Source organism: Boleophthalmus pectinirostris, unplaced genomic scaffold (genome assembly GCF_026225935.1).
Source record: "Boleophthalmus pectinirostris isolate CB_2022bp ecotype Guang Dong unplaced genomic scaffold, ASM2622593v1 HiC_scaffold_15, whole genome shotgun sequence".
In the NCBI taxonomy this organism is placed as follows: domain Eukaryota; kingdom Metazoa; phylum Chordata; class Actinopteri; order Gobiiformes; family Gobiidae; genus Boleophthalmus; species Boleophthalmus pectinirostris.
In genome coordinates, this window is record NW_026571070.1 from 19,308,688 (window position 1) to 19,332,196 (window position 23,509).

The window sequence follows — 23,509 nt, forward strand, 5'->3', positions numbered from 1 at the left end:
ACAAAGGTATACCAGGACTTCAGTCAACAAAGACTTTTCCTTGAGCGGGTCAGCTTTATTTGAAAAGGAGGTCATCTGGTCTGGTATGTGCCCTGTGGTTTAATATACTTGGCAAAGAACCAGATAAGAAACACACTTTTAAGAAGCCCATTTTCCCTTATTGACAGTATTTAGCCTCTAAGGTTTAACAATCATATAGAATATGTTGGCTGTGGGAATCATAAACTTTTTTTGGTGCCAGCATTTAAATGATAAGGGCATACAGGGAGTAGGTTGGGATTACGTTAGAGATATCTAATGTACCATTTGAATGAAGATTGCATTCTTTTATGGTGTTTGTGTATTCTGTGTTTTGTATGTCTCTGGGACTGCTAATAGAAATTAGTTCAGAGAGCTACAGACCGGTACAAAGCATCTCTCCAATGTTTAAGGCTCCTGTACATGCTCCCTGTAAAATAAACTAAATAAACTAAACTAAATACTGGTATCTATATTATATGGTCATTACCCAAAGGATTTGGTAGTAGTAATAATAGCAAATACAAAGACTCACATTAGTTGGCTCAACACAAATCTAACAGTGTGGAGTTGCCAGACAGAGGCTGAGAGGTGGGTCTAGTTCAAAGCTATGTGTTGACTTGAGGAGGAGAGATAAATGAACAGGGCGATAGATGGACAGGAGTGGGTCCATTAACTGCAGTCTCTAAACCAGATGGGAGTGCACTGCAGAGAGAGTGATGATGACTCAGGGCCACACAATTATGTCCCGGATATTACTGGACCAATAGCTCCATCGACAAAGCGCTCTCTTTTGTGTGGAGCATCACTCAACCCAAACTTCTGCTGTCTCCTATCCTATCACAAATGGTGTTTTTCAGACTTGAACATTTGAGAGTTTTCAACTCTTTGGATTAGTTTTGTGAAATTTTATGATCATATAGATTGTTTTAACTACAACATGACACCTTTGGTGATGTTTTGAACATGGATGCTTTCTTTGGCTGGCTGTTGCAAGAGAAAGTGATTATGAAGTGGTAAATCAAGTTTTACACTGTCAGAGCAATAAAGTCAGGAAGACATTGTCTTTGAATAGAGCAGACTTGAACAAAATCACATTTCGCTCACAAACATCTGCGGTACACCACATGTGGACTGACATGTGGCAGCAGATCGCCCACACATTTTAAGCCCAACAATATGGCCACCAGCCTCTGCCAATCTCTGAGTCTGCTCTCAATATAAACCTGCAGAGTGACACTGCTGTGCTGGGTGGGTGGTCCTCTCCACACTTTTAACCTGATGATACATAACTCAGAAAATACATAAATAACAATGGTTATTTAAAGAAAACTGTCTCTGTGCAAAGCAATTTCAAAGTATTTCTTCAGTGACTTGATCAAAAACTTTTGACTTTTAGTGATCCAAACTCATAACAGTGACAAAATCCTTAAAAACTTTCTTGAATGTCAGGGACCACAATAAAGATAAAACTTCAAAAGGGCCAAAACTGACCTTTCCCAAAACTGTATCCAAATGCTAATCGCTTTTTTTTTCAGCTGCAATGGAAATCTTGCAATGTAAAAAAAAAAAATAAAAATGTAAACAAAAACTCCAAACTTGGTTATTGCTTATATAATAGTAAATCATATAAAAAGTAATAATTTGATCCTATATGTTATTATTATCATTATCCTTATTATCATCATTATCATTATTATCATCATCATCATTATCATCATTATTATCATTATTATCAATATTATCAATATTATCATTATTATTATTAAGTACCATAGACATTGACAATAGGTTGGCATGTTTTCTTATAATGAAAGATTGTCTTGGCTCACTAGACCTGATCTGTGCAGTCCTCCGAATGTATGTTGGAGATTAATGCACCATTACTCTACAGCCACAAGGGAAGGCAATTATTCAGGCCTGCTTTTTATAGTGAGTGGTGTCAAGGACGGGACTGGAGCATCATTCATGTCTGGGAGAGAGACTGCCTTTGCACTTTGGTGATACAGACCATGCACATCAACCACTCAGATATTTTATTACTAACCTCAATGGTCGGAAAAGGACACAATTCCCATATCAAGATCAACGTTATCTAACATCACTGAAAAATCCCTATAGAAAAAGATATGTACTGTACCATTTGGTGCTTGGCTGATTTCCTATCAACAATGGCTTTGAGCTAAACCACATTTGATGGTATAATGTAAGGGTGTGACATTCGATCAAAGAGGTCAAAGACAGTATATATCTTTATGTACCTACTGAAGGCTACCCCATGGATGGTGCTTTCATATGACTGGAGGTCTGATAGTTATGCAGGAATGTCTAAGACTGTCACAATACCAAATTTCAAAGTGTGATATATTACTCAAGAAAATATAATTACTATATTGTTAAAAAAAAAATCATAAGTTGTCATAAATAAATAGCCAAATTAAACACTATAGTACTTAGTTTGCATGTGTAATGAGTCAAAGAAGTTATTAATTCAACCTCTTATGACTTAAATCTTATCGTATATATATATATAACAAAAAAAGTATAATTTCCCAATAGTGCAAACAAAAACATGATGAATATTCAAAAGAAGAAATATGGTACGAGCTTTCACATACTGAATGATAAGCCAATATAGTATTTCTCTTGACACGCCTTTATATTGATGAAGAAAATATAGACTATAAACAATAATACTGAAACTTATGGATTCCACTGACACAATGACCTTAAAGTAGAATTATCCCTAAAAAACTCTAAATGTAAAATATGGTTAAAAACACAAACAAGAAATAAATATCAGAATGAAACAGTTCATTAGTTAGTCTGTATCTGTAATGAGTCATAGAGGTTATTTATTCATACTTCTACAGCTCAAATCTTGTTTAATAAAAGAGAAAACAAAAAACAAAAACAAAAATTGTACCCTCAGAAATGTTTGTTCATCTAACATATACTGAGCGATAAGATGATATAGTCATGATCGTGACCTAGCAATGACCTCACTCTAGTTTTTTATTAGTCTAAGCTTTTTTTTTGTTTGGTGCATTATTTATTTACTCCTCGGTCAAACATGATGGCTGCCAATTCTGCAAGCACATCCAAGGTGAAAAAGTCTGTTGCCAAAGGAGGACAGCAACATGTGCGCCCAGAAAATATGTTAATGCAGTAGATTTGTTGCTGCATTATTATTTGATTTTCATTTTCTCTTCTCTTCTACATTAAGCATTTTAAGTGACTAAGAACTCATTGCTCTTTTTGTATCCATTTTGAAGAAGGTACAAAAAAGTATGGATATAGAAGACTGTTGTTCACACAGTTCAAAAAAAGTCACAAATTGTCACACAAGTACTGCATACACAAGAAAGAAAGAGCTGTTGAAGCTTTTCCACAACATGCAGTAGGAATGAAACATAAACCAAAATATTGCAATATCACTTTGTCAGAAGTCTCGGGAATAATGCCGTGGGCCATCACAACATATATCAAATTACAAGCCTTTTTGTTCAGAAACATAGGGAACTACATAGACCATGATCCTTTGCTTTGTTTCAGTGCAGACTACATGAAGAAAGAACAGTTATTAGGCACTTTAGCAATCAAGCAATCTTAGTTCTTTGGATTATGGCAGAACCAAAAACTTGTCAAGGTATTTTAAAAGGAAAAAGTAGCAATAAATACGTAACTGTGAGATGCATTTTCTAAAAAAAACAATGTACCAAGGGATTAGGATATCGTTACATCAATAATATGCAGTCATTTTTTTATTATTATTTTTAAACTCATATTCAAAGCAAATCCATTAATGTCTATAAGACCTACCACGTCTGTCTGAGTCAAATATGGTTTGATATCACCTATGTGTTCGGCCTGTAGATGTTGGTTTGTAGAGAAGCACTGAAGCATAAACTGGAAGTCAAAATGGAAACTGGTCACACAGCCAATGGACAAATCCAGGAGAAAGAAAAACACTCCAACTGAACACACAATATCCGAAAACATGACTTTTCCCAAACATGTCCCAACAGAAACATTACCAAACTGCTGTCCTTGCACCACTGTCAATCAAACAGCAGTAAAAGCTTGAATCAGACAGTCCCCCTTCTGTCCATTTCCACAGGACAAGAAACAAATTGGAGAACTCATTGGACAGGTGCTAAATTAACTGCTTTAGAGGTCTGCATTGGATCATCTGGAGGGACAGAGGCCAGGGAGGTGAAAAGCGTCACATTATTTGAACTGGGGCAAAGGCACTGAGATGACTTTATGCATTTGAAGATAGAAATGGGATTTTATTATGTCCAACCTTGAATGGGAGGACAGACTATCCTGTGAATATGAGCTGGCCTTTCTTTGACATTTATCTCAGTCCAAGTAGTGACGAAGGATATTTTTAAAGACGTTTTCAGTATGCTCAGTATTAATTATAGCGCTAATTTTTAATATCAAAGGACTCATTTTCAAATAGGCGAGTCATGATAATTACAATATAGATTTATCATTCAATATATGATAGCTGGAACATTTTTTTTTGGGGGGGGGCTCAATATTTAAAATGGGGAAACTTTAGCCATTTTTCTGTATTTGATAAGATTTGAGCTGGCGAGGATAGAATACATAACTTTGGCTAATTATTGGTTCATTCTGCTATTTACTGGTTGCAGCTCAAACCTTTAAATGATACAGTCTATATGAAAATTGGTTTACTGGGATTATGCTTGTGTCACAGGCATAAAGTTGTTTCAATATTATGGTTTATCACAGTATTTCTCAGTAGCAATAAATCGTGCTTTTTGTTATTGTGACAGGTCTATTTTAGTAAATTAGAATTATTTCTGGGTTCAACAGTAAATGATCTGTCTCCGTAGCCCATACACTGTCTGAAACTACATTTATTTTATCTTGCGCAACATGCCTTGAAATGAGGACAAATTATACAACAAATCACTCATAAAAATACAGTTAAACCCAATTTGTTCTGCTTTTTTATATTATTACACATGTTAATTTCATTTTTTGTGGATGTCCCTGGCAGGTTTCATCATTATTTTGGGGGTCCCAGCCTTAAAGTTTGGGACCCAATCCTAAATGTGTCCTTCCATTACAGGTTAAAAACTTTTTGAACCTTATTCTAATAAATCATGGATGTCCTTTGGTGTAATTTCAGATTTGTATTCATAACCCTTATCCCCTGTGTTACCGTCCATAAGTGAAAGTTATAAAACGGTCATATGCACCTTCTATTTCATTCATACTTTTATAACCCTAATAGCCTACGCACTCTAAACCCTATTAGCCTATACAACACGCTCCATAGTATTTTATGAATGAAGTGCAGCTCTTACACAACAACAAATGAATGATTAAAAAGGTTAAGTGTCCATGCATGTCACATCCATCACCATTCACTATGCACTGACCAATTACTGCCTCTACACCTGCTCTCCACCAAGAGCTGGGAGAGCTTTTAAGGTGAGAAGCCTGAAGATCTGTGAAGCTAGCATGTAAAGGCCTACACTACTCATGATAAAAACAGATGTTAATTAAATCTGCTTCTGACTCATGTGCATGTGACAATGTGCAAAAACAGTGGGTTGGCTTGAGGTTCTGCATCAATAGCACTGCAAATGGTAATGTTTTGAATGACTGGAGATCTTATGGGCGAAATATCCACTTTTAAAATGTGTCACACGCTTTGAGCAACAGGTAAACATAACACTTACCACCAATCACAGCCATTGTAAGACGAAGCAAAACCTTGGAATCTACGCGCACCTGATGCACCTGCCTCTCACTAGTTTTGTTGAGCAGTTTTCAGCGCTGTCACAAGCAAAAACACAATCATATTCTAATAAATAAACTGCATTTATCGGTTTCTCCCTGTTGCCACGTTAGCTGTGACTCAATGATAACATCAGTGACAGATGCCAGCTCCTGCACCTGTAAGCGCGCAGCTAAAGCGACCAAACGTGTCCAAATAGCGCATAAACTGGGTAGCTTCGCGTAAACCTGCATCTGTACGTGCATAATATCACAATTATGCTTATGGAAATACTTACACAAAATCTGGAGGAGCTGGATGAGCGCCAGTTACAGTCTTTTGCAGGCAGCGTGATCTAAAACAAGACGAGTCAACTTCCTCCTCGTTTCGCGCCACCTGCTACGATTTTCCCGGGATACTTTTTTTTTTATTTGGCGCTCCTTTTTTTAGCTAGTAATGTTTTCCCCCCAAAGCAGCGGCATCAGCAACATCGGCGGCAGGCAGGAGGCAGAAGACGTAGGCACTGCTGAATGGGTGATCACGAGGTTCGCATTACACCACGAGGAGGGAGGGAGCGAGGTGAGTGGCTTGGCACCCAACCTTGGTTCTTCCCGTGTGCATGGTGATGGAGACACGCGGCGGAGCGCTTTGTTCTGGTAAAGGCGAAAGTGTCGGATGGGAGAGCGGAGATAGCAGAGGCTGTTTGCGGCTTCTGTGGAGCAGTTTTGGAGCCAGGGCATCACGCTCCGATCCGATTTTTTGGCAGCGGTGAGGGCACGAGGGAGGTGGGAGGAGTGTGTTGGCTCGCTCGCTCGTTCGCTCCATTCACAAAGACAATGACTGTGCAATTACACCCCAAACAGCCCAATTAAATACCGTGGAGGTGTATGAAGTCATCTCAGGAGCATCACTTTTACTAAATATGTTTCTTGGGGGGAATAGAATAGGCTCCCTGCAATGTAAGAGTGGGCTACTGTATGCAGCCACAATACAGCCAAGTAGTTGTGTATTCCTGGCACAGTATGAGGCCAGCAAAGCAGTTGCTTTTTAGAGCAGGAGTCCAGGAGTGCTGACAGAGGTGCATTGCAAAAAGTCTTTCTGGGTTGCAGTAGACCCATTTCTCTGACAGGTGAATCAATATTTTCACTTTTTCAGGACACTTAATTAGCCCAAACCTCTCAAATGCACCACTGAGGAAACCCTTGATATAGTATGTTATTAATGAATACCTGATACACTTCCATATAACTTAGATTTAGGCTATTTATTTTTATATTTTAGAGCTTTAGTTTATTTAGATTGCATTGCAAATAAGCTTTTAAAACAATGCTTGACAAATGGTTATTATATTAGTGATTATTCAGGTACATAGTCACCGGAGTCCATCGTTCTAAGCATAAGTCCATTTTCAGCTGAAGTTTGGCTGTCAGCTTGTTTTGTTTTAGTCTCTGTGGCCATTCTGTCCTTGTTTGGGGGGTGGGGGTTTCTTCCAGTTAACAGTTATCATTTTTCGTGCAATCATCAAAAGAATACGAAGAACATACTGTTGATCTTTTACACATACATTATCTGACAACGCTCCTAATGCATATATCAGCAGATCCATAAGGAGTTCACAAGACAGTATCTTTTCTATTTCTCTTTTAATATCCCCGCTACCATGCAATTTCCCCAACATAATGGGGGAATGTTTTTGTAGAAACTTGAAATTATTAAAGGGGTCCTAACATATCTAATTTTTGTCTTCCAATCAAATTCCTTCCATCGATTACTGTTGACACCTTTGTGGCTAATCACACACATATCCCTCCATGTCTCTTCTTCATTACATATAACTCTAATTCCCATTCACCTCTGATATCCAGTGTATCTTCTTCCAGCTCCCAAATGTTTTTCTTGTACGTTATAAAATATTACTCAATACCTGTAGGTTCTGCTTTAATGTTTTTCCATTCAGCATTTGTAAATAACAGATTAAGGCTATTTATAAGGCTTTTGTCATATCATCGCAATATGAATAATACAGTACCCCCTGAAGCCAATGCCTGTGTTGTGTAAAAAAGCCAAATTAAGATGTAAATCACTGCATACCTGGAGTTCACTGCACTACACACAATGCAAGTATATTAAACCTATAAACCCAAAAGGGGAGGCAAATGTCATAATCTTCTACATAACAATAATCGTATATCACATTACATTGTAGCCTATTATTACTCGGTGTTTATGCTCTGCATCAGTTTTCACTTACAAAACGTCCAGCATGAGTCATTGTGTCCCCCTCAGGTCCCATATCGAAATAACTGCATTAACATTCATCATTTGTTATACCTTCACATTATCATAATAATTCACTAATCTAGGCATAAAACCCTGACTGGGACTTGGGCTACTATCATGAATACACAAAAGCCACAAAACGACTGTGAGGGAATTTTGAGTAAATACTATTCCACAGTCAACACTATTTAAGGTGTACACCAAATGGGTGCAAATGCTCCTGAGTGCACACTGCAGGTTGCTTAGAGCCACATGAGTTTAAATTCAATAGGATACAGCATGTTTCAGAGCATAGTGTGTTCACTTCTGAATAGCAACTGCACCATTAAGTGAATAACAGTTAATACATATTTTGTTGGACAGTTGACAAAATAACACCTGGTCAAGTTTGTTGTACTCCAATAAGAGAAAACCTGCCAAAGTGACATAAGATATCTTTGCTGTCTAAACCATATACCAAATGCTTGAGAGAGTTCACAGAAAGTTGCACATCACTGGCGGCTGCTGTCTGAGTCTGAAAAGTTGCTGTAACAGCAATGTTCCAGTTCATTGCCACAGTACAGAATAATCAGTGGAACAAGATGCAGAGAGAAACTGGACAACACTGAAATGGAAAACACTTTGATTGTATTTTTCATTTGTTGTAAAAAGAAAAAAAATTAAAATCCATGATATTGTAAATAAAATACAGCAAAAATTATCATCAGTAATGTTATGTAGTTATTGAATTCTAACAAATAAAATCAGAGAAGAAAACTATTGTAAGTAAGTTCTCACTGCACTGTTAGTTTCCATTATAAAACAAATCCACATCAGGCATCTGGTCACAAGTACATAATTACTTCTATAACAAAAAAAGCTGTTTCCATATGTTTAAGTAAATCTTATTACCAGCTCCACACAACGTAGTACTTCTGTTGACCTGTAGTATGACCTGCCCTGGATTCTTATGTTGTGAAAGTTGAAGTAACTAAAAATGTTTTTATTACTAACTAGATTAGTAGGTATATTTTAGGTATTACCACCAGATGCATCAATAGTGGTATATATGGCAAAATAGTAGTAACACTGACAGAAGTGTATGCATTTGACAGCAGTATCAGTATTACAGTAGTTCCTGTATTTGTAATGTTAAATTGATTTTACATCAACCTGCCGAGGGACTGAAGATGGAAATTAGCCACGTTGGCTATAATCTTTGCATATTTACATTTTTAATGTTCATTAATATGTACTGTCCCTTTACAAATAAATAAAATAAGAATAAGAAGAAAAAAAATAAGAAATGTATTTATTGCTAAATATCTGCTGTAATATCTCCTCAGTAAAACTTGTCATTGTGTTTGTTGTGCTGTTTGATGAAAATGAGTGCAGTCAGTAAATCTATACAAAAGGTTATTTATTAACCAGCTACTTCAAAAACGTTCGCACAGTTGGATACAGTTAGTAGCATGTTATATTTGACTATGAACTTGTTTGACATTTCCACATAACAAGCAGGTAACACACCTTCATGCTTTGGTGCTCAGAAGTCACTGTGTGAAAATCCAATCACATGATCCACCGTGTTAGCTTTTCTCAGCATGTAGGTCCTCACAGAACTACTCTGGAGTTATGATTGCGCTAAGATGGAATATTTACAGCCTATAGAGAGCGGTGCATTGTGGGTCTTGTATCCCTGTCACATGCTGCCATAATTGCAGTCTCACTTTTCTTGTACTGAGTGAGCATGTACCACCGTGACATTCAAGCAGCTCTGTATTTGAGGAGATTATAGGCGCCAAAGCCTGAATCTTGGCATTTGGGGTCCCAGTTAATGTGAGAGCTTCGCTGCACACTGTATAATGATGTCCTCCCAAATGCCACGCCTTGAGAGAATAGAATAAGCTATTTGGATTGTGTTAAAAGCTTCTATGTATATACTGTTCTAGGAAATGTGTGTTCATCATAGCCTAGATAAAGAGAAGCAGCCATATTGTACTAATGTATTTTACTACATGGGTCTGTGATCAAGCACGCAGCCACAAACACAACTTAAAATGTGAAGCCAGTGGAAAATATAATGACAAGCTTGACACAAACTAGTGACTCTCGAACTCAACACAGCCATTTAGCAAGGGCATTTAGTGTGCTCATTGTTTTGAGGCAAATTAAGTGACTTTCTACTGCTATATAATAACACATTTCTGTCTGAAAATGTATAATGTACATTCTTTTGGTCCTTCCAGCACAAGCATCGACTATGATAGTGAACAATTTTCTGAGGAAGTTGACCTGGGACATCGGACATAGGAAAATACTAAAGGGTGCCCAGTTATGGAGGGTCAAATAATGTCCAATAATTGCTTTAAAGGCATTTTTAAATACAGTAGTTAGTTAAAGTTACTTAGTGTGTCCATGTTGATGGTAAGATACTAGTACTACATGTCAATAGCAATATTAAAACCATAGAAGAAACAGCTGTTGTAAGAATAGTTCAATTTTGAAGCTTGACAAAAAAACAAGTCTGATTTTAGGGGCAGATGTGAGAGGGAGTGTTACAGAGAGGGGAAGGTGTGACAAGTACATTTGCAGTGTTTTGTGTCTGAGTAAGTTTCTCTTTGATCTGTGATCTCTTTTGACATACATTTTAAGCTTGACTCCGTGACTAGACTTAATATAGTCTACTCTGTCATTCACAAAAGACAAAGTCATTTGCTATAGGCTATTTTAGCATAGTACAGACTATACATTTTAGGGTTTAATTAATACTGTTTAGGTCTTGATTACTGGCTATTCTATTCATGTTGACTATGGTTGATTTATTTTACTGAAAACCCCTATCCACAAACAAAGCAATTACAAAAAATAAGATGAATTTCATGTTCTTACAATATATGCAGTAGTTAAAGTAGACCTATTCTGCAAAAAGGAGTTTGTGGACCTTTTAACCATGTAATTGTTTTCCTCTCACCATTTGTTTCACACAAAGTTATATTTGGAGTGATTTGTGCATGTTTGTGCAGTCTTTAATCGCTTATTTTTAAGACACCATTTTGCCGAGCAACCACAGTGTTCACCACCAAGCACAGTTTGTCTTGTTTAAAACTGAAATGGAGACAACATTTGTCCCATGGGATTTAGTAAAACTGAATTATGCATTCAACAAGTAATATGCATTGTTCATAGACCAGCAGTTAAAAAACTAAAGGAACACTCCACGTGTTTTTTTGCCAGTGGGTTTTTGTATTGATTGAGGTTGAGACAGCAGCATTAATCCCTCCACTGTCCCCTCCTTATATACTCTCTGACTGTAAACAAAAGGCCTACATTGTGTTGTGTATGTCAGAGGGGTGAAGCCTCTGCCTACTCAGCATGACTAATTGCCCATAAGTGGCCCATTCTAGACTCGGAAGCAACATGTCGCAAACACCAAACAAACAGTGAGTCACCCATTCCTACTTATTGTTTCCACTGAAATTCACCATAATATTTGTGTGGGAAAAGTTGTATTTGGCATTGTTAGATTTGATGAATGAAAATCGTAACTGGTTTTCGTGGGTGAGGCTACAGCGGCTGAAACGAGCACAGAGCCATTTCCCTCGTTACAGATAATAAAGAGGTCATAATTGTGGAGTAATGAGTTAAAGCAGGGCCTGAGGAAAATCTCGTGTAATTGAAAACAAATGCGCTCTCTTGCTGGTGGTTTGACGTTGAAATTAGCCTTATAAACATGGTGCCAGTGAGTCCAGGTGCTGCAGAGTACCTCACTACTACAATTACTCTTATTGTCCACAGAAAAACAACAAGGCAAGGCTGGGAAAGTCTATCTCTTATTTACACTAGAATACAGGCAAGACTTCAGATCTCACACTTCATTATTAATCTATTTTTGTTATGTGATAGCAACAACACATCAACAAAGTTGTGGTGGGAAAATAGAATTTAATTGGGTGGATAGCACTTTTCTTCTTATTTATTTGACTTTATATTTTATTGTTTATGACTGGTATGATATATATGTGCTATGTAATAAAGTGAATTTTGGATTTAAGAAGATCCTTTTTTTTACTCATGGCATGGGATAATTCTCTCAAGTGAGATAGTATTGATATAGCCTAGCTCAAGATTTGGAGATGGGTGTTCAAGCGGTGCACTGTGGCTACCTACATCTCTTAACAGGTTGTGGCATTGAAGATTGGGTCAAAGGCAAAGCACGAATTTCCCTACGAGGAAGAATAAAATAAAGCAATTTTGAAAAGTTATTTTTATCATTGGACATTTTGGATGCTGGTTTTGATTAGGCCAAAATAGAAGCTTTGTTTCAGTTTACAAAGCAACTCAGCTGTATTTATTGTACTTGACATACCACTGCAGGCATGGAGAAATTACAAAAATTATCATACTATAAGTCTTACTGTCAGCTGTGAGACAACCCTCTATAAAGTATTAGACCCTATTTGTTACAAACACAAACAATCCAGGGCTTTCTCCGTAATCACTTCCCCTTGTCCTCTTTCCCCTCTGCTGTTTAGAAAGGAGAAACCACAACATATTGACAGTCTAGTCGATCCCTCTGCAGACTGTATTAGTCACACAGCGCGACGAGCTGCTAACCCCCTCCATCCAATGTTTACTTCACAAATGTGCACGAACCAGAGCCAATGCACCAGGCGCTTCCACTTCTTCTTGTTAGGGTTGCCAATAGTTATCTGTAGCCAAGTTTAGCCGCAGCTGTTTACCACTGAGCTCTTTTTATTGCTTCCCACCCAGCTTACTGTGATGTTTGTGCTCAGGTTTGGCACAAGTTTAAGCAAAGGTTAAAATGCTAACTTGTTCTAGCTTTCAACAACAGCTAGAGTTAATAAATGTCTGAATACAACTACAGCCTCTTGCATAACAGTTATACACTAAAACTAAACACTGATTTATACTCCAAAATGTTTGCATGACCAGTCAAGACAGTATACTGAAAATCTATAGAGACAATTATAGTCTGGCTACATAAATATGCCTAAATATTAGTAAATAAACATATATAAACAAATTCACACTCTCATCAGCACATTTGTTTCCAGGCATGCATATTATTGATTAATTTCTTCAGACTTATAGGTCCTGGTTTAAGACTGCTGGATTTAAAACTATAGTTATACAAATTTAATAGGTAGGCAAAATAAAGATATTCATTTGTAGGTAGTAAGTGTAACTGCATGGGCAAGAATCAAATGGTTTGAATGGTGCTTCTGCAATCAACAAAAAACAACTCCACATTTCATATTTGTGTCGCTAGACAAATGATGTGATCCAGAGCTGAAGGTAGCAAAAAATTACCTTTTGGTAGCATTCAAATGATGTTATTCCCAAATATAAGAGCCATAGCACAGAAGAATCAGATCTACAAGTCTGCTTCAGCTCTGTGTTGTTGTAATGTAATAAAGCCCTGAAGCTCACACCTCAAGTCACCCTGACACAGATGTGGTGGTCCCTACACGTCAAACCCTCTACAGCGGCATTGTTTGAATCGACTCTTTGCTGCTATGGTAACAGGAGGAGCTGAGGACGAGTAAGATACAAACGACAGAGAGCGAGAGGCCATGACCTCCAGATGTCTGACACTCCCATGATTTTATTACTTCACTGGACACAAGTCAAGTGTCACCGTGACACAGCACTGATCCATGGAGTATGTTTCTTGCACCAAAAAACAAAGCAAAGATGAATATGATCCAAAGATGTTTCATATACTATGTGAGATGTATGGGCCTACTCAACCTGTAATCACCATCTTAGTCATGAAGCAATTTAATTGATTGGTCCGTTAATTCCTAAAATTTTGTAAACTTGATATAGTTTTTTAAAAAAAAGTTAAAAACACAATTGCGTAATATTCCATGAGCAAAACCAACAATGCCATTTCTGTTATTTTAGCACTGAACTGTTTTAACAAGGCAGACAAAGTCAAGATAAATAATATTACCCTTTTTACATAGACACTGGCTATCTTTTATAAATGTAATCATGTCCTATCTTTAACCTTACACATGTAGAATTTGTATAAAGCTCCAGCACAGGCAGCTTAGGAGTTAATTGATCAGCTACAGTCACAGTGATGTTCTTTCTATGTGCTTTGATGTCTATTGATAACATGAGCCAATTTACTAAAGGAATCAAAAGAATTTTGATTTGGATTTATTTCTAAGAGCAAGACACCAGTGAGTTAAAAAAAAAAAAAATGTAATTAATATGTAACAGTTGTGTTAAATTTTTATATGAAAAGTGCTTTTATAAATAAACTTTGATTTGATCTATTTAAAGCATCCTTAATCATTGCTAAACAAATTGGAAGTTAACCAAGCCTTTGGACCAAGACGATATCTGCAAATGGTGGTTTTGATGTCAGTATTGTGCCCAGCTCTTGTCCTTGGCTCGGCTTGTTCTTTCCACATGAGAGGATTAAAAGCTGCTTCTTCTCTCATCCTCGCACCTTTCCACAGAGCTGTTAGCAAAGCTGTCACATGAAATGAAAGGACAGTGTGTTTCAAAGGAGTATTGATTTGTGTCCAGAGGGGGGTGACATGTCTCTCACCAAGACCTATGGAGACATGAAGTACTGTACAAGCACAGGATCTTGTCATATGGACTGCATGTTCCCAGATATCTATCAGATTTTGGTCCCCTGACAATAAGATTTGATTGAAAAACAATACCATGACCTAAGTGTTTGTACTGTTACATTATACTCCTCAGGGCTGCACTTAGTGCCTCAGTCCTTTGCCCAAACTCTCATTTCTCCACCTTTTTCTCCTATGGAGCTCAACAGTGGCCGCCTGCCCCTGGTTCGAGAAGTATATTTCCTATTCCGAAAAATAAATAAATAAATAAATAAAATCTATTTCTGTTCATTTCTGCTGGCTAATGCTAGCTAGCCTGTGCCTGTAGTGTTATTAGAGGGACAGCTCACCTGCTGTAGTTCCAGCTAAGACCGTTCTTTATGGGCAGATCATGTTAACGCAAAATTCACATTAAAGGCTAACTTGAGTAACAGAGTAATACCTCCAGTTAGCATCACACACTCAGGGAATGCTGATCACATTGCTGCAAAGTATGAATTACGCAACTCTATTTACAGCAGTGCCTTGGCAAAGTACACCTTAACAAACAGGTAATAAATGATAAAACAATCGCCTATATTATCCAGTCTGAAGACAAAATGTTCAACTAAACAAAAGAAACCCAAGCAGCCATTATTGTGTGAGGTCACGTCTTGAATCCTTGCATTTTCTCCTTTTATGTCTTTCATTTGTTGCTTAACTGTACCTAAACATGCTTCCAAAATGTATGTGGTTGGAAAATTGCCTGTCTGCTCAGTTCCCTGGTTCCCTGGTTAGGGAAGACAGCGTATAGCATAGAAAAAACTGTTTTGCAGCCAGTGGCGGTCGCACATCAAACTCCGACACATTGACAGGAGCTCAAAGCAAAGCAGATGAATGACAAATCCCAGAGGAAGCACATGAGGGCAAATACTAAGAATGACTGTGCATTTGGATTGAGCTAAAGATTCTTGAAAGAAACCCCAAACTTATGAGACTAGGAAAGAAAAGGTTACTATGACTCAGGAGGTATAGTTAAGAAACTGGACTTAACATTACTCAAAAAAGTGTGTGTATAACAATCATCATGTCTGGATGGGTGTGCTAACATGACTGACAAGTTTGTCCACTGTCGACCCTGGAGTCCAGTTTGGATTGGCTCTTTCTTGAACTCATTTTTCACCCCTCTGCTTCCTGTCTCTGGACTAAACATCCCATCCCTGGCTTCACATCATTAGTCGGCAGCTGCCGAGCCGGTGGTCTACCGAACCTCTAGGGAAACATTTGCAGCACTGCTTCTTACACAGGGTCCAATTTTCAGAAAAACAGCAGAAATAAGGAAGATGAATAACCATCTTGTAGCATATTCCCCTGGCTCCCACTGTGACTCAGAATCCTTCACATTTATGAGAGAGACATCCTTGGCTGATACACTGAGCTACATGCGCATGTATTGGAGCTGATCTAAAGTCTAATTAAATTCCTCCTGCTGCACATGTTTCCGTCTGCATTCAGGCGACTGGAGGTGACTGAGCCTGAGGCAGTCCCACTCACACTTTCCATCCTTGGCACACCTCAGACAGCAGACTATTCATGGACTACTTTCCCCATCAGGATGCATGCTTTATGGGCATATAAGGGCTATATAAACTGCACAGGTATGCTAACATCCATCCACACGCCCACCCGATAATGTAAACCAGACAGCCAGTTTAAGGGAAAGGACAAGCAGCATGTACTTATCCCATTACACTTGACCACAGGATACGCTTAATGGCAATTAAATTAATACAGCTGCATTTTTGTCCCTCATAGGTTTTATGGTAGTGTCAGTAAAGTACAGTAAAGTACACAGTGCTACTGTACATGCATCACATTCAAAACACACTCGTCATTTCTCTGAACACAGAATGACTTCACATCAGAACAAACCCTCTAATATTTCATGTGTAACTTGTGGAGCCTGAGCTCTTTCCTCACTCACAGGAGGATGCAGAGTGCAGACATAAGTGGAAAATGGCTTCTTGCTGCTCTGGTTGGGGTGGTGGTCGTGGGCAGGGGGAGGCCTCAGCATGTCTGACATGTTTGTGGGGAGCGCTGGCCGCTGTTGGCCCAGAGCACAGGGCTGTGGTGGGCTGTTTGTCTGTGTGAAGCTGGCATAGCTCTGCTGTGCATCTGTTCTCCATTAGGACGAGGCGAGAGTATAAAGCCAGGAGCTGAGTGCGCGCGGAGCATTCTGAGTCCTGCCTCATCATGGCTCTCACTCTGTGGCTGTGTGCGCTCTGCCTTCAGGCCAGTGTGCTACAGGCTCTGCAGTGTCCCGGAGCGGAGCAGGGAGCGCCTTGTCAGCCTGCAGACTCACAGGTAAGAGGATCCTGCTTTTTAAGGGCTATGGGGGGGATCAACTCTATAGCAAGGTGTGTGGCTCTTAGGTGTGTTTAATAAAAGGTAATATTTTTGTAAGACTGTAGTTAAAGGATTTATTTGAGAGGCAGGAGTTTTACTTTTTTGTGTAAGATTTTGGTTTAGCCTTTATAAAAAGGAGTTTTAGAGTGTAAGAAAGCATTTACTGATATGAATAAATTATTTATTGCTCTATGTGTAAATATGTCTATATTTTTGTGATTCATGAAATCTTGCATAATATGGATAACTATATTTTTTACTGAGTCAACCACGTTTACAGAGAAATGGTTATACTTTTATGTGTAGACTTCTGGGGACTTCGAGGTGCACTATTTTGGACAGTCCAGTCGTTTCATAACCTAAGGCCCCAGACAGACATATAATTTGTGTAAAAGAAACAAAAGTCTCATTGTAATGGTTTTTACAGCCACAATGCCCTAAAATATAGCCTGTATGGAACAAACTGCTTCAGCTCCTGTTTTGGCGTTTCATGTGGCTGCCGGCTGTTGCACTTTAAACTTTGCGGTGGACATTTTTTTCTGCGGACAGTCCTTATGTTGTGTCCAATGTAATCAAACCAATGTGGATGACGGTTTCAACAGCTGCAAGACTTGAGAGGGACAATTTTTAACCCGCACTTTGAAACACGACAAAATACTCTGGATTTCTGAACCAGATGAAGTTTGCACCACAGATGTGCATTTTCCAGCCGTTATTTGTAAAGTAATTACAGCACAGGCCAATTATAAGCTTCAAATGTGGCCAGGACTAACTAATACGCAGAAGAGTTTTCAAAGGGCTTCACTTGCGTTCCCACCAAGGTCAATGGAGTTTATATTGAATTTGAAAGCATTAAATCTGCAATTTATGGGAATCTCAAGGAATTTACACTGGCAGCAAAATAAATTGGATTAGATGAAGAAAGAGTTTTATAATCTAAACATGTGCGCTCATTATAGACAAAGTTTTATGAGGAGAAAACAGCTGGAATTTTTCAAAGAAATGACTGTACTTAAATGTTTTGATGTAAGAGGTGCTGACAGCTAAACAGATGTGCTTGTCTGTACATGTAAACAGCTTATTATAACATGTTATTATTGTGAATCGTCCCCAAAGGCTTTATTTCTGATTTAATTCACATAAAACATATGGCATATAGAGACAAACTGACTATACTGCCAGTCCCAAGCCTAAATCAATGCATATATTTAATCACAAGAAGTCACTGGGTAAAGACTAGATGATTAGCTGTCGGGGAAAAATTTGTTGATTGATTGATGCATATTTGAGTAATCCTGTATTGTCCTGCATTTGAGACTTCAGTGCTCAGAAAAAAAAAAAAGGTCAGAAGAGGAAAGGCATATCAGTTAAAAAGTAATAGATCAGTAAAAGGTCACTAATCTTGCCTTTGGATACAGTCTATTGATTAGACATGCTGTGCTGGGCATACCTGAGTACATTTGTGCTATTGTAACATTGTAAAGTTATCCAGCTTCTTTTCCCTTTCTCAGACTGAAGACCACGTGCAGCAGATGGGTCTACCACTGACCAATGGCCTGGTATGTGTCACTATTTACTCTTCTTCTCCACAGGATTAACCCAATCTCTCTCAATCCTTCCTGATGACTTTGGTGGTGTGTCATGGAAATCAGTGAAAATTGCTCTGTGCTTAAATGCAGTGGCAAACAACTGAGGGGAATTGTAAGGTTTGGGAAAGGCAGTGTCTCTCTTTGTCTGAGCATGCTTACATAACACCCAAAACAATTATGTCAATCCAGGCCAAAGCAGCACTAGGATATTACAAATAGGAATAATAATATGATGTTGTTGTGAGTAAGTTGTTATTTTGAGAATTGAGGACAGACGCTTCATGAATTTCAGTAAAAACACTTCTAACATAATAGCTCTGACAGTCCTTTCAAAGCAAAAACTACACTTGAGGTTTTTTGAAGTAGGTCAACAGCAATCACTTATGAAGCTCATTGTTTCAAATGATTGCATGGACAGATTTTTTTTTAGAGGAAAAGTGGAAGAAATAGCACTTTCTCATCCAATTTCAAAAAACAATCTTTCTATTTTTTGATTTATGTAATCCACAATGAAATATAAAACCCCTCAGACCTTGTTATAAATTGGCTGTGAAGTCTAATCAGTAAAGTGAAGGCTGTTGTTTCTCAAAGTGTCACTTCATCTGTTAGGAAAAAGAGGGGTCGATAGCATTGGCTCACTTATGTTCGGATCGATACAAATGCTGGAAATTGAAGAGGCCATAGGGCAATTCATAGTTTTTCCAATGGAACAAGAACAACTGTAGCTTAGTGCATTTCAAACTATGCAATCATGGTGGTTTAGACCTGGTATAATCTAGGATAAATTCTGGCATTGATCTTGACTACATTGTTTAGATTTGGTATACACAGTAGTGAATTGGTGAAAATCCTTTGTATAGATTGGCTGATTGGTTCTAGACTATGTCATAATTTTCTGATGGCGGTCCCATGAAACTGCCAACAGTGACGACTTTGGAGTTATAAAATGGCACCACTTTCTGAAGCTATTGTAAAAGCACAATTTAACTTCAGTTTATTTATGCGGACAGAGAAGACGTTGAACTTTGTGACAGTTTTTGTTTCATGTTGATAGGCACAGTTATTACAGAGGTATTAACCAAAAGCCAGGCTATAACATCTGCATTCTGATGTTTAAAAGTTAAATTCTACCAATGAATTTTGACCTGCCCTCCAGCTCAATTTTCAAACCATAGGGATTACTGAATGTTATAATGTCTTGCTATGACAGCAACCTTTTAAGTCTGATCTGATCTATAACTACTTTTTAAAGTTTGAAATTATATAATGATCCAGAGTTGCTTTATGTCAAAAGCTTCAGAATCACTGTCTCCTCCGCTCTCTTCCCTTGTGGTTGTGCTGACGCGTGTCTCATCCTTCAGGCTTTCTTCAGAGCTAAGCGGCAGTTGGAGCGGAGGGGTCCCACCCACCTGAGTCAGTCCAGCCTGCCAGGGTCTGTGTCCGTCAAAGGCTTCCCAAACACCCTCATCCAGGTACACCTCACTGTTAGTCACTGCACTACCACAGCACTGAGCCACAGGGCAAAAAGCCAGAGAGGTGGGAGAGTGGGAACTGCGCTGGTGTTGGATTGTAAAAGTCATACTGTGTGGACAATGTGATTCACTGTGGTATGATTTTATCAAGGACTACACAATGACGCAGTGAATGGCTATTGAAAATCCATTATTACGCAACTTTGTTTCTCTTTGCTACTTAAAGTGTTACAACTGGCATATTAAGTTATATCTTTCCTGACCACACATCTTATCCAAGCTTAGGACTTAGTCAAAGTAGCCATACCTTCGATCTCTTGTAGCTGAAACTCTGTGATAAGCCTATATATAGTATTTATTACATAATGAGATTTTATGGTCATTTTGTTCACCATGTATTTCATATATAATCACAAGGAAGATCAAAATAGATGAGTTTCATACCTCATGGGCTCATTTAAGCTAAATGTCCACCTATATAAAATGCATGGGTGTTTAAGGACAGTCTACACAAAGAAATAATTGCACTTCTCAGATAAGTAAAGGATGAAATCTGGCAGGGCATCCAAATTAAAAGCCAAATAAATGTAATAACAGCATGTATGAAAAAGCTACATGGAAAAACAGTAATACAATCTATAACTTCCCTCAGGCTGACAGGTCCAGACGACACCTGGTTCAAACTGCGAATAAGAAAAAGTCCAAGCGCAAAATCCGCATCGGCTCCTACTCGCTTCTCACCCACGACAAGTCCACCCCCCTACAGGTGAGTCTCCATGGAAACGGGCAGGAGCAACAGGGGCGACGCGGACGGATGTGCCAGCAGCAACAGCAGTAGTTAAGGGCAGGCGCCTGGTATTCTTGGAAGAGTTGTCTAGTCTGTGCCGATGTTACATTTAAATCTGGTGGGGATTTAGGCAGAGTTGAATAGTCCTCAGTTGCATTTAGTTGAGTAACCTTGTGAATGTTTTCAGCCACTTTACTGCTACTTGAGTAATGTATTTCACAGTAACAGTACTCTAAGTGTTTTGGTTACACAAGTTCCACTGATGCTTTCAGATATGATATTTTTGTGGTCTATTGTTTGAAAGTACCATGTTTAATGTCCTTCAAATTTTACTTTAAATTATAAATCCAATGTGACGTCCAGAGAGTAACTCAGTTACTTTCACTACTAGTAACCACTGCTGCTCTACCCATCTCTGATTTTAGGTAATTAGAGCACGGAGACAAGTGAAGAATGAACCACAAAGCAGAGGGAAGATGGATCGATCAGGGGCTTACTCAGTTCTGGTAAGACAACTAACAATGTACATGCAGTATAGGTCTGGTCTATGTACAGTATATTATGTCTGTGTGTTCTATGCAGGGGGACCCACAAAGTGAAGCCCAGAACGTCGAGCCCAAATGAAAACAAACAAATACAACCTTACCTTAAAATTTAAATCTGTTGGGGATTCTCTAAATAATATTGTTTTTATATACCTTAATATTTGTGGACTTATATATATATATATATTTCTATATGCTTTCTCTATTGTTGTAGCTGGGTCTTTTGTTGTAATGTATTCTCATGGACTCTAACAAGGCAGTATATTTTTGGAGCTATTTTATTAGACTTCAATAAAAGTTTAGTTAAATATATATTTTAAAAATCTTAAATCGCTAAGTGCTTTGTGCTGCAGAAAGGAGCTGGTCTATAAAACAGTTTAATATGTCCATTATGGATGTGTATAGATGTGTGACAGCTCAGATTTTCCTCCTCTCTTTCCAGAACGCCACATTCTCACACAAGGGGCCGCCGACTAATCTCTACATTAGTCTGAAGGGCTTTTAACAGGTACAGACAGCTGAATAAAACTGCAGGGAGCCCAAATTAATTCATTTACATTACATTGGTGGAAAGTGTTCAACATCTGGGTATGAGGAAAGGAGTCTCAGTGTTATCCAGGCCATCTATTCCCCAGCCTATTTAAATCATATGTCATATTTAAAGAGCCACTGTGTAACTTTTCTAGTGGTGCTTGTCTCCATGGAGATATTATTGCTTTTTCTTTAAAGTCCCACAGTATAGTATTTCACTTCGCTCTCAGATGACATCATCAGGCGAAGTTACAGGTCAGATCTGTATAGATGCATGTTTCTCGAGGTATGTTTGCACAATAAAAACACTTGTACTTCCTTAAATCCAAGATAGACAAGTTTAATAGGGTGATAATGTGGAAAATGTAGGTAAAGCAAGTAAATCTCCATGGAGATAAAGCAGGTGCCATACTTTCCACCAGAAAAAGTGCATAGTGTGCATATTTTTTATCATTTATGGTTGGCACTTACTGCTATGTGATTCAGCTATAATTATAGGAGAATGAAGCTTATGACTAGCTCCGCCTGGTATATGTGCATATTACAACATACAGTAAAAAGGTGAGCATGTCAAAGTGACCCAGTAGTTTACAGTCCAGTACAGTGTGTCCTCGACGCAGCAACAGACGAGCAGAGCAGAGGCAGTCTAAGTGAATGGGATGAGTCACCATCTCATTACTGCTCAAAGCTGTGACGTAGGTGTGCTCCTCTCCAGCCTCATATCTCTCTGTTTATAGACAAACAGGCAGAGATGGGGAAAATAACACAGTGTAATGCTATTTATAACACTGCTATTTCCTGGTGGTGCATAATTGTTGCTTCTTTGAGGAAAGTGGAGGTGATGGTTGAGCAAGTGTTGTATCTGGTTGTATCTGACCCAGTTATCAAATGTACAAGATTATCAGGTTGTGAGTTGGTACAGTGACAAAGCACAGCTGGACGCCGTTGTGTGATCCGGGAAGCAAACACGTCTTGATAAACACTATGATCCTATTGCTATTCTGTGTAGAAACAGCAGGAAGGAAGGCCTCGGTGCACTGGGCTGTCATGACATCACATATGACATGACAGCTGCCAGCAGGGGATCACTGGCTCTACCCACCCTGGGGGCAAAGCATTCTGGGAAATGACTCCTTGATGACATGAAGGACCAAGGTGCGTCTTCACAAACAGATGGGATGTATCTCGTCCATTATTATATGTGAAGACTGTGACCATAGACAGTCAAATATAGGAAACACAGACTCTTTATGATGTAAATTCTAAAGAAAGGTCGGTCTTTAATCTGAACATGCGTCACTGTGTGTGGTCAAGTTAAAACTAGCCTTACTGTATTTTCCCAGCCCTCGTGGTCATTTAAATGGCGTGTGGCATTGTTTCCACTGCGTCTAATGCTCCAGAACAAAGATGAAGATAAGTACCCCCAATCTATAGGCTTGTGGTTTAACTAGTATGTGCAGCACTTTCCGTAAAAAGCCAATAGCAGTTTATGTAGTTAGTGGCCAAGAGCAAAAATCCTCAGTCTCCAAAACTGGAAACCACAGAGTT

At 38.5% G+C, this 23,509-nt stretch overlaps 2 protein-coding genes across 5 annotated transcripts in view; one reads left to right on the forward strand and one right to left on the reverse strand.

Moving 5' to 3' along the window:
• Nucleotides 1-23,509, reverse strand: part of myripb (myosin VIIA and Rab interacting protein b) — a 140,916-nt gene that overhangs the window by 113,038 nt on the left and 4,369 nt on the right. The window lies entirely within an intron of this gene.
• Nucleotides 16,874-21,742, forward strand: si:dkey-12l12.1 (uncharacterized). Its single transcript, XM_055151006.1, has 6 exons — nt 16,874-16,995; nt 18,549-18,596; nt 19,988-20,098; nt 20,751-20,864; nt 21,311-21,391; nt 21,468-21,742. The coding sequence occupies exons 1-6, from the start codon at nt 16,885-16,887 to the stop codon at nt 21,507-21,509; spliced, it is 507 nt and encodes a 168-aa protein (XP_055006981.1). The 5' UTR covers nt 16,874-16,884; the 3' UTR covers nt 21,510-21,742.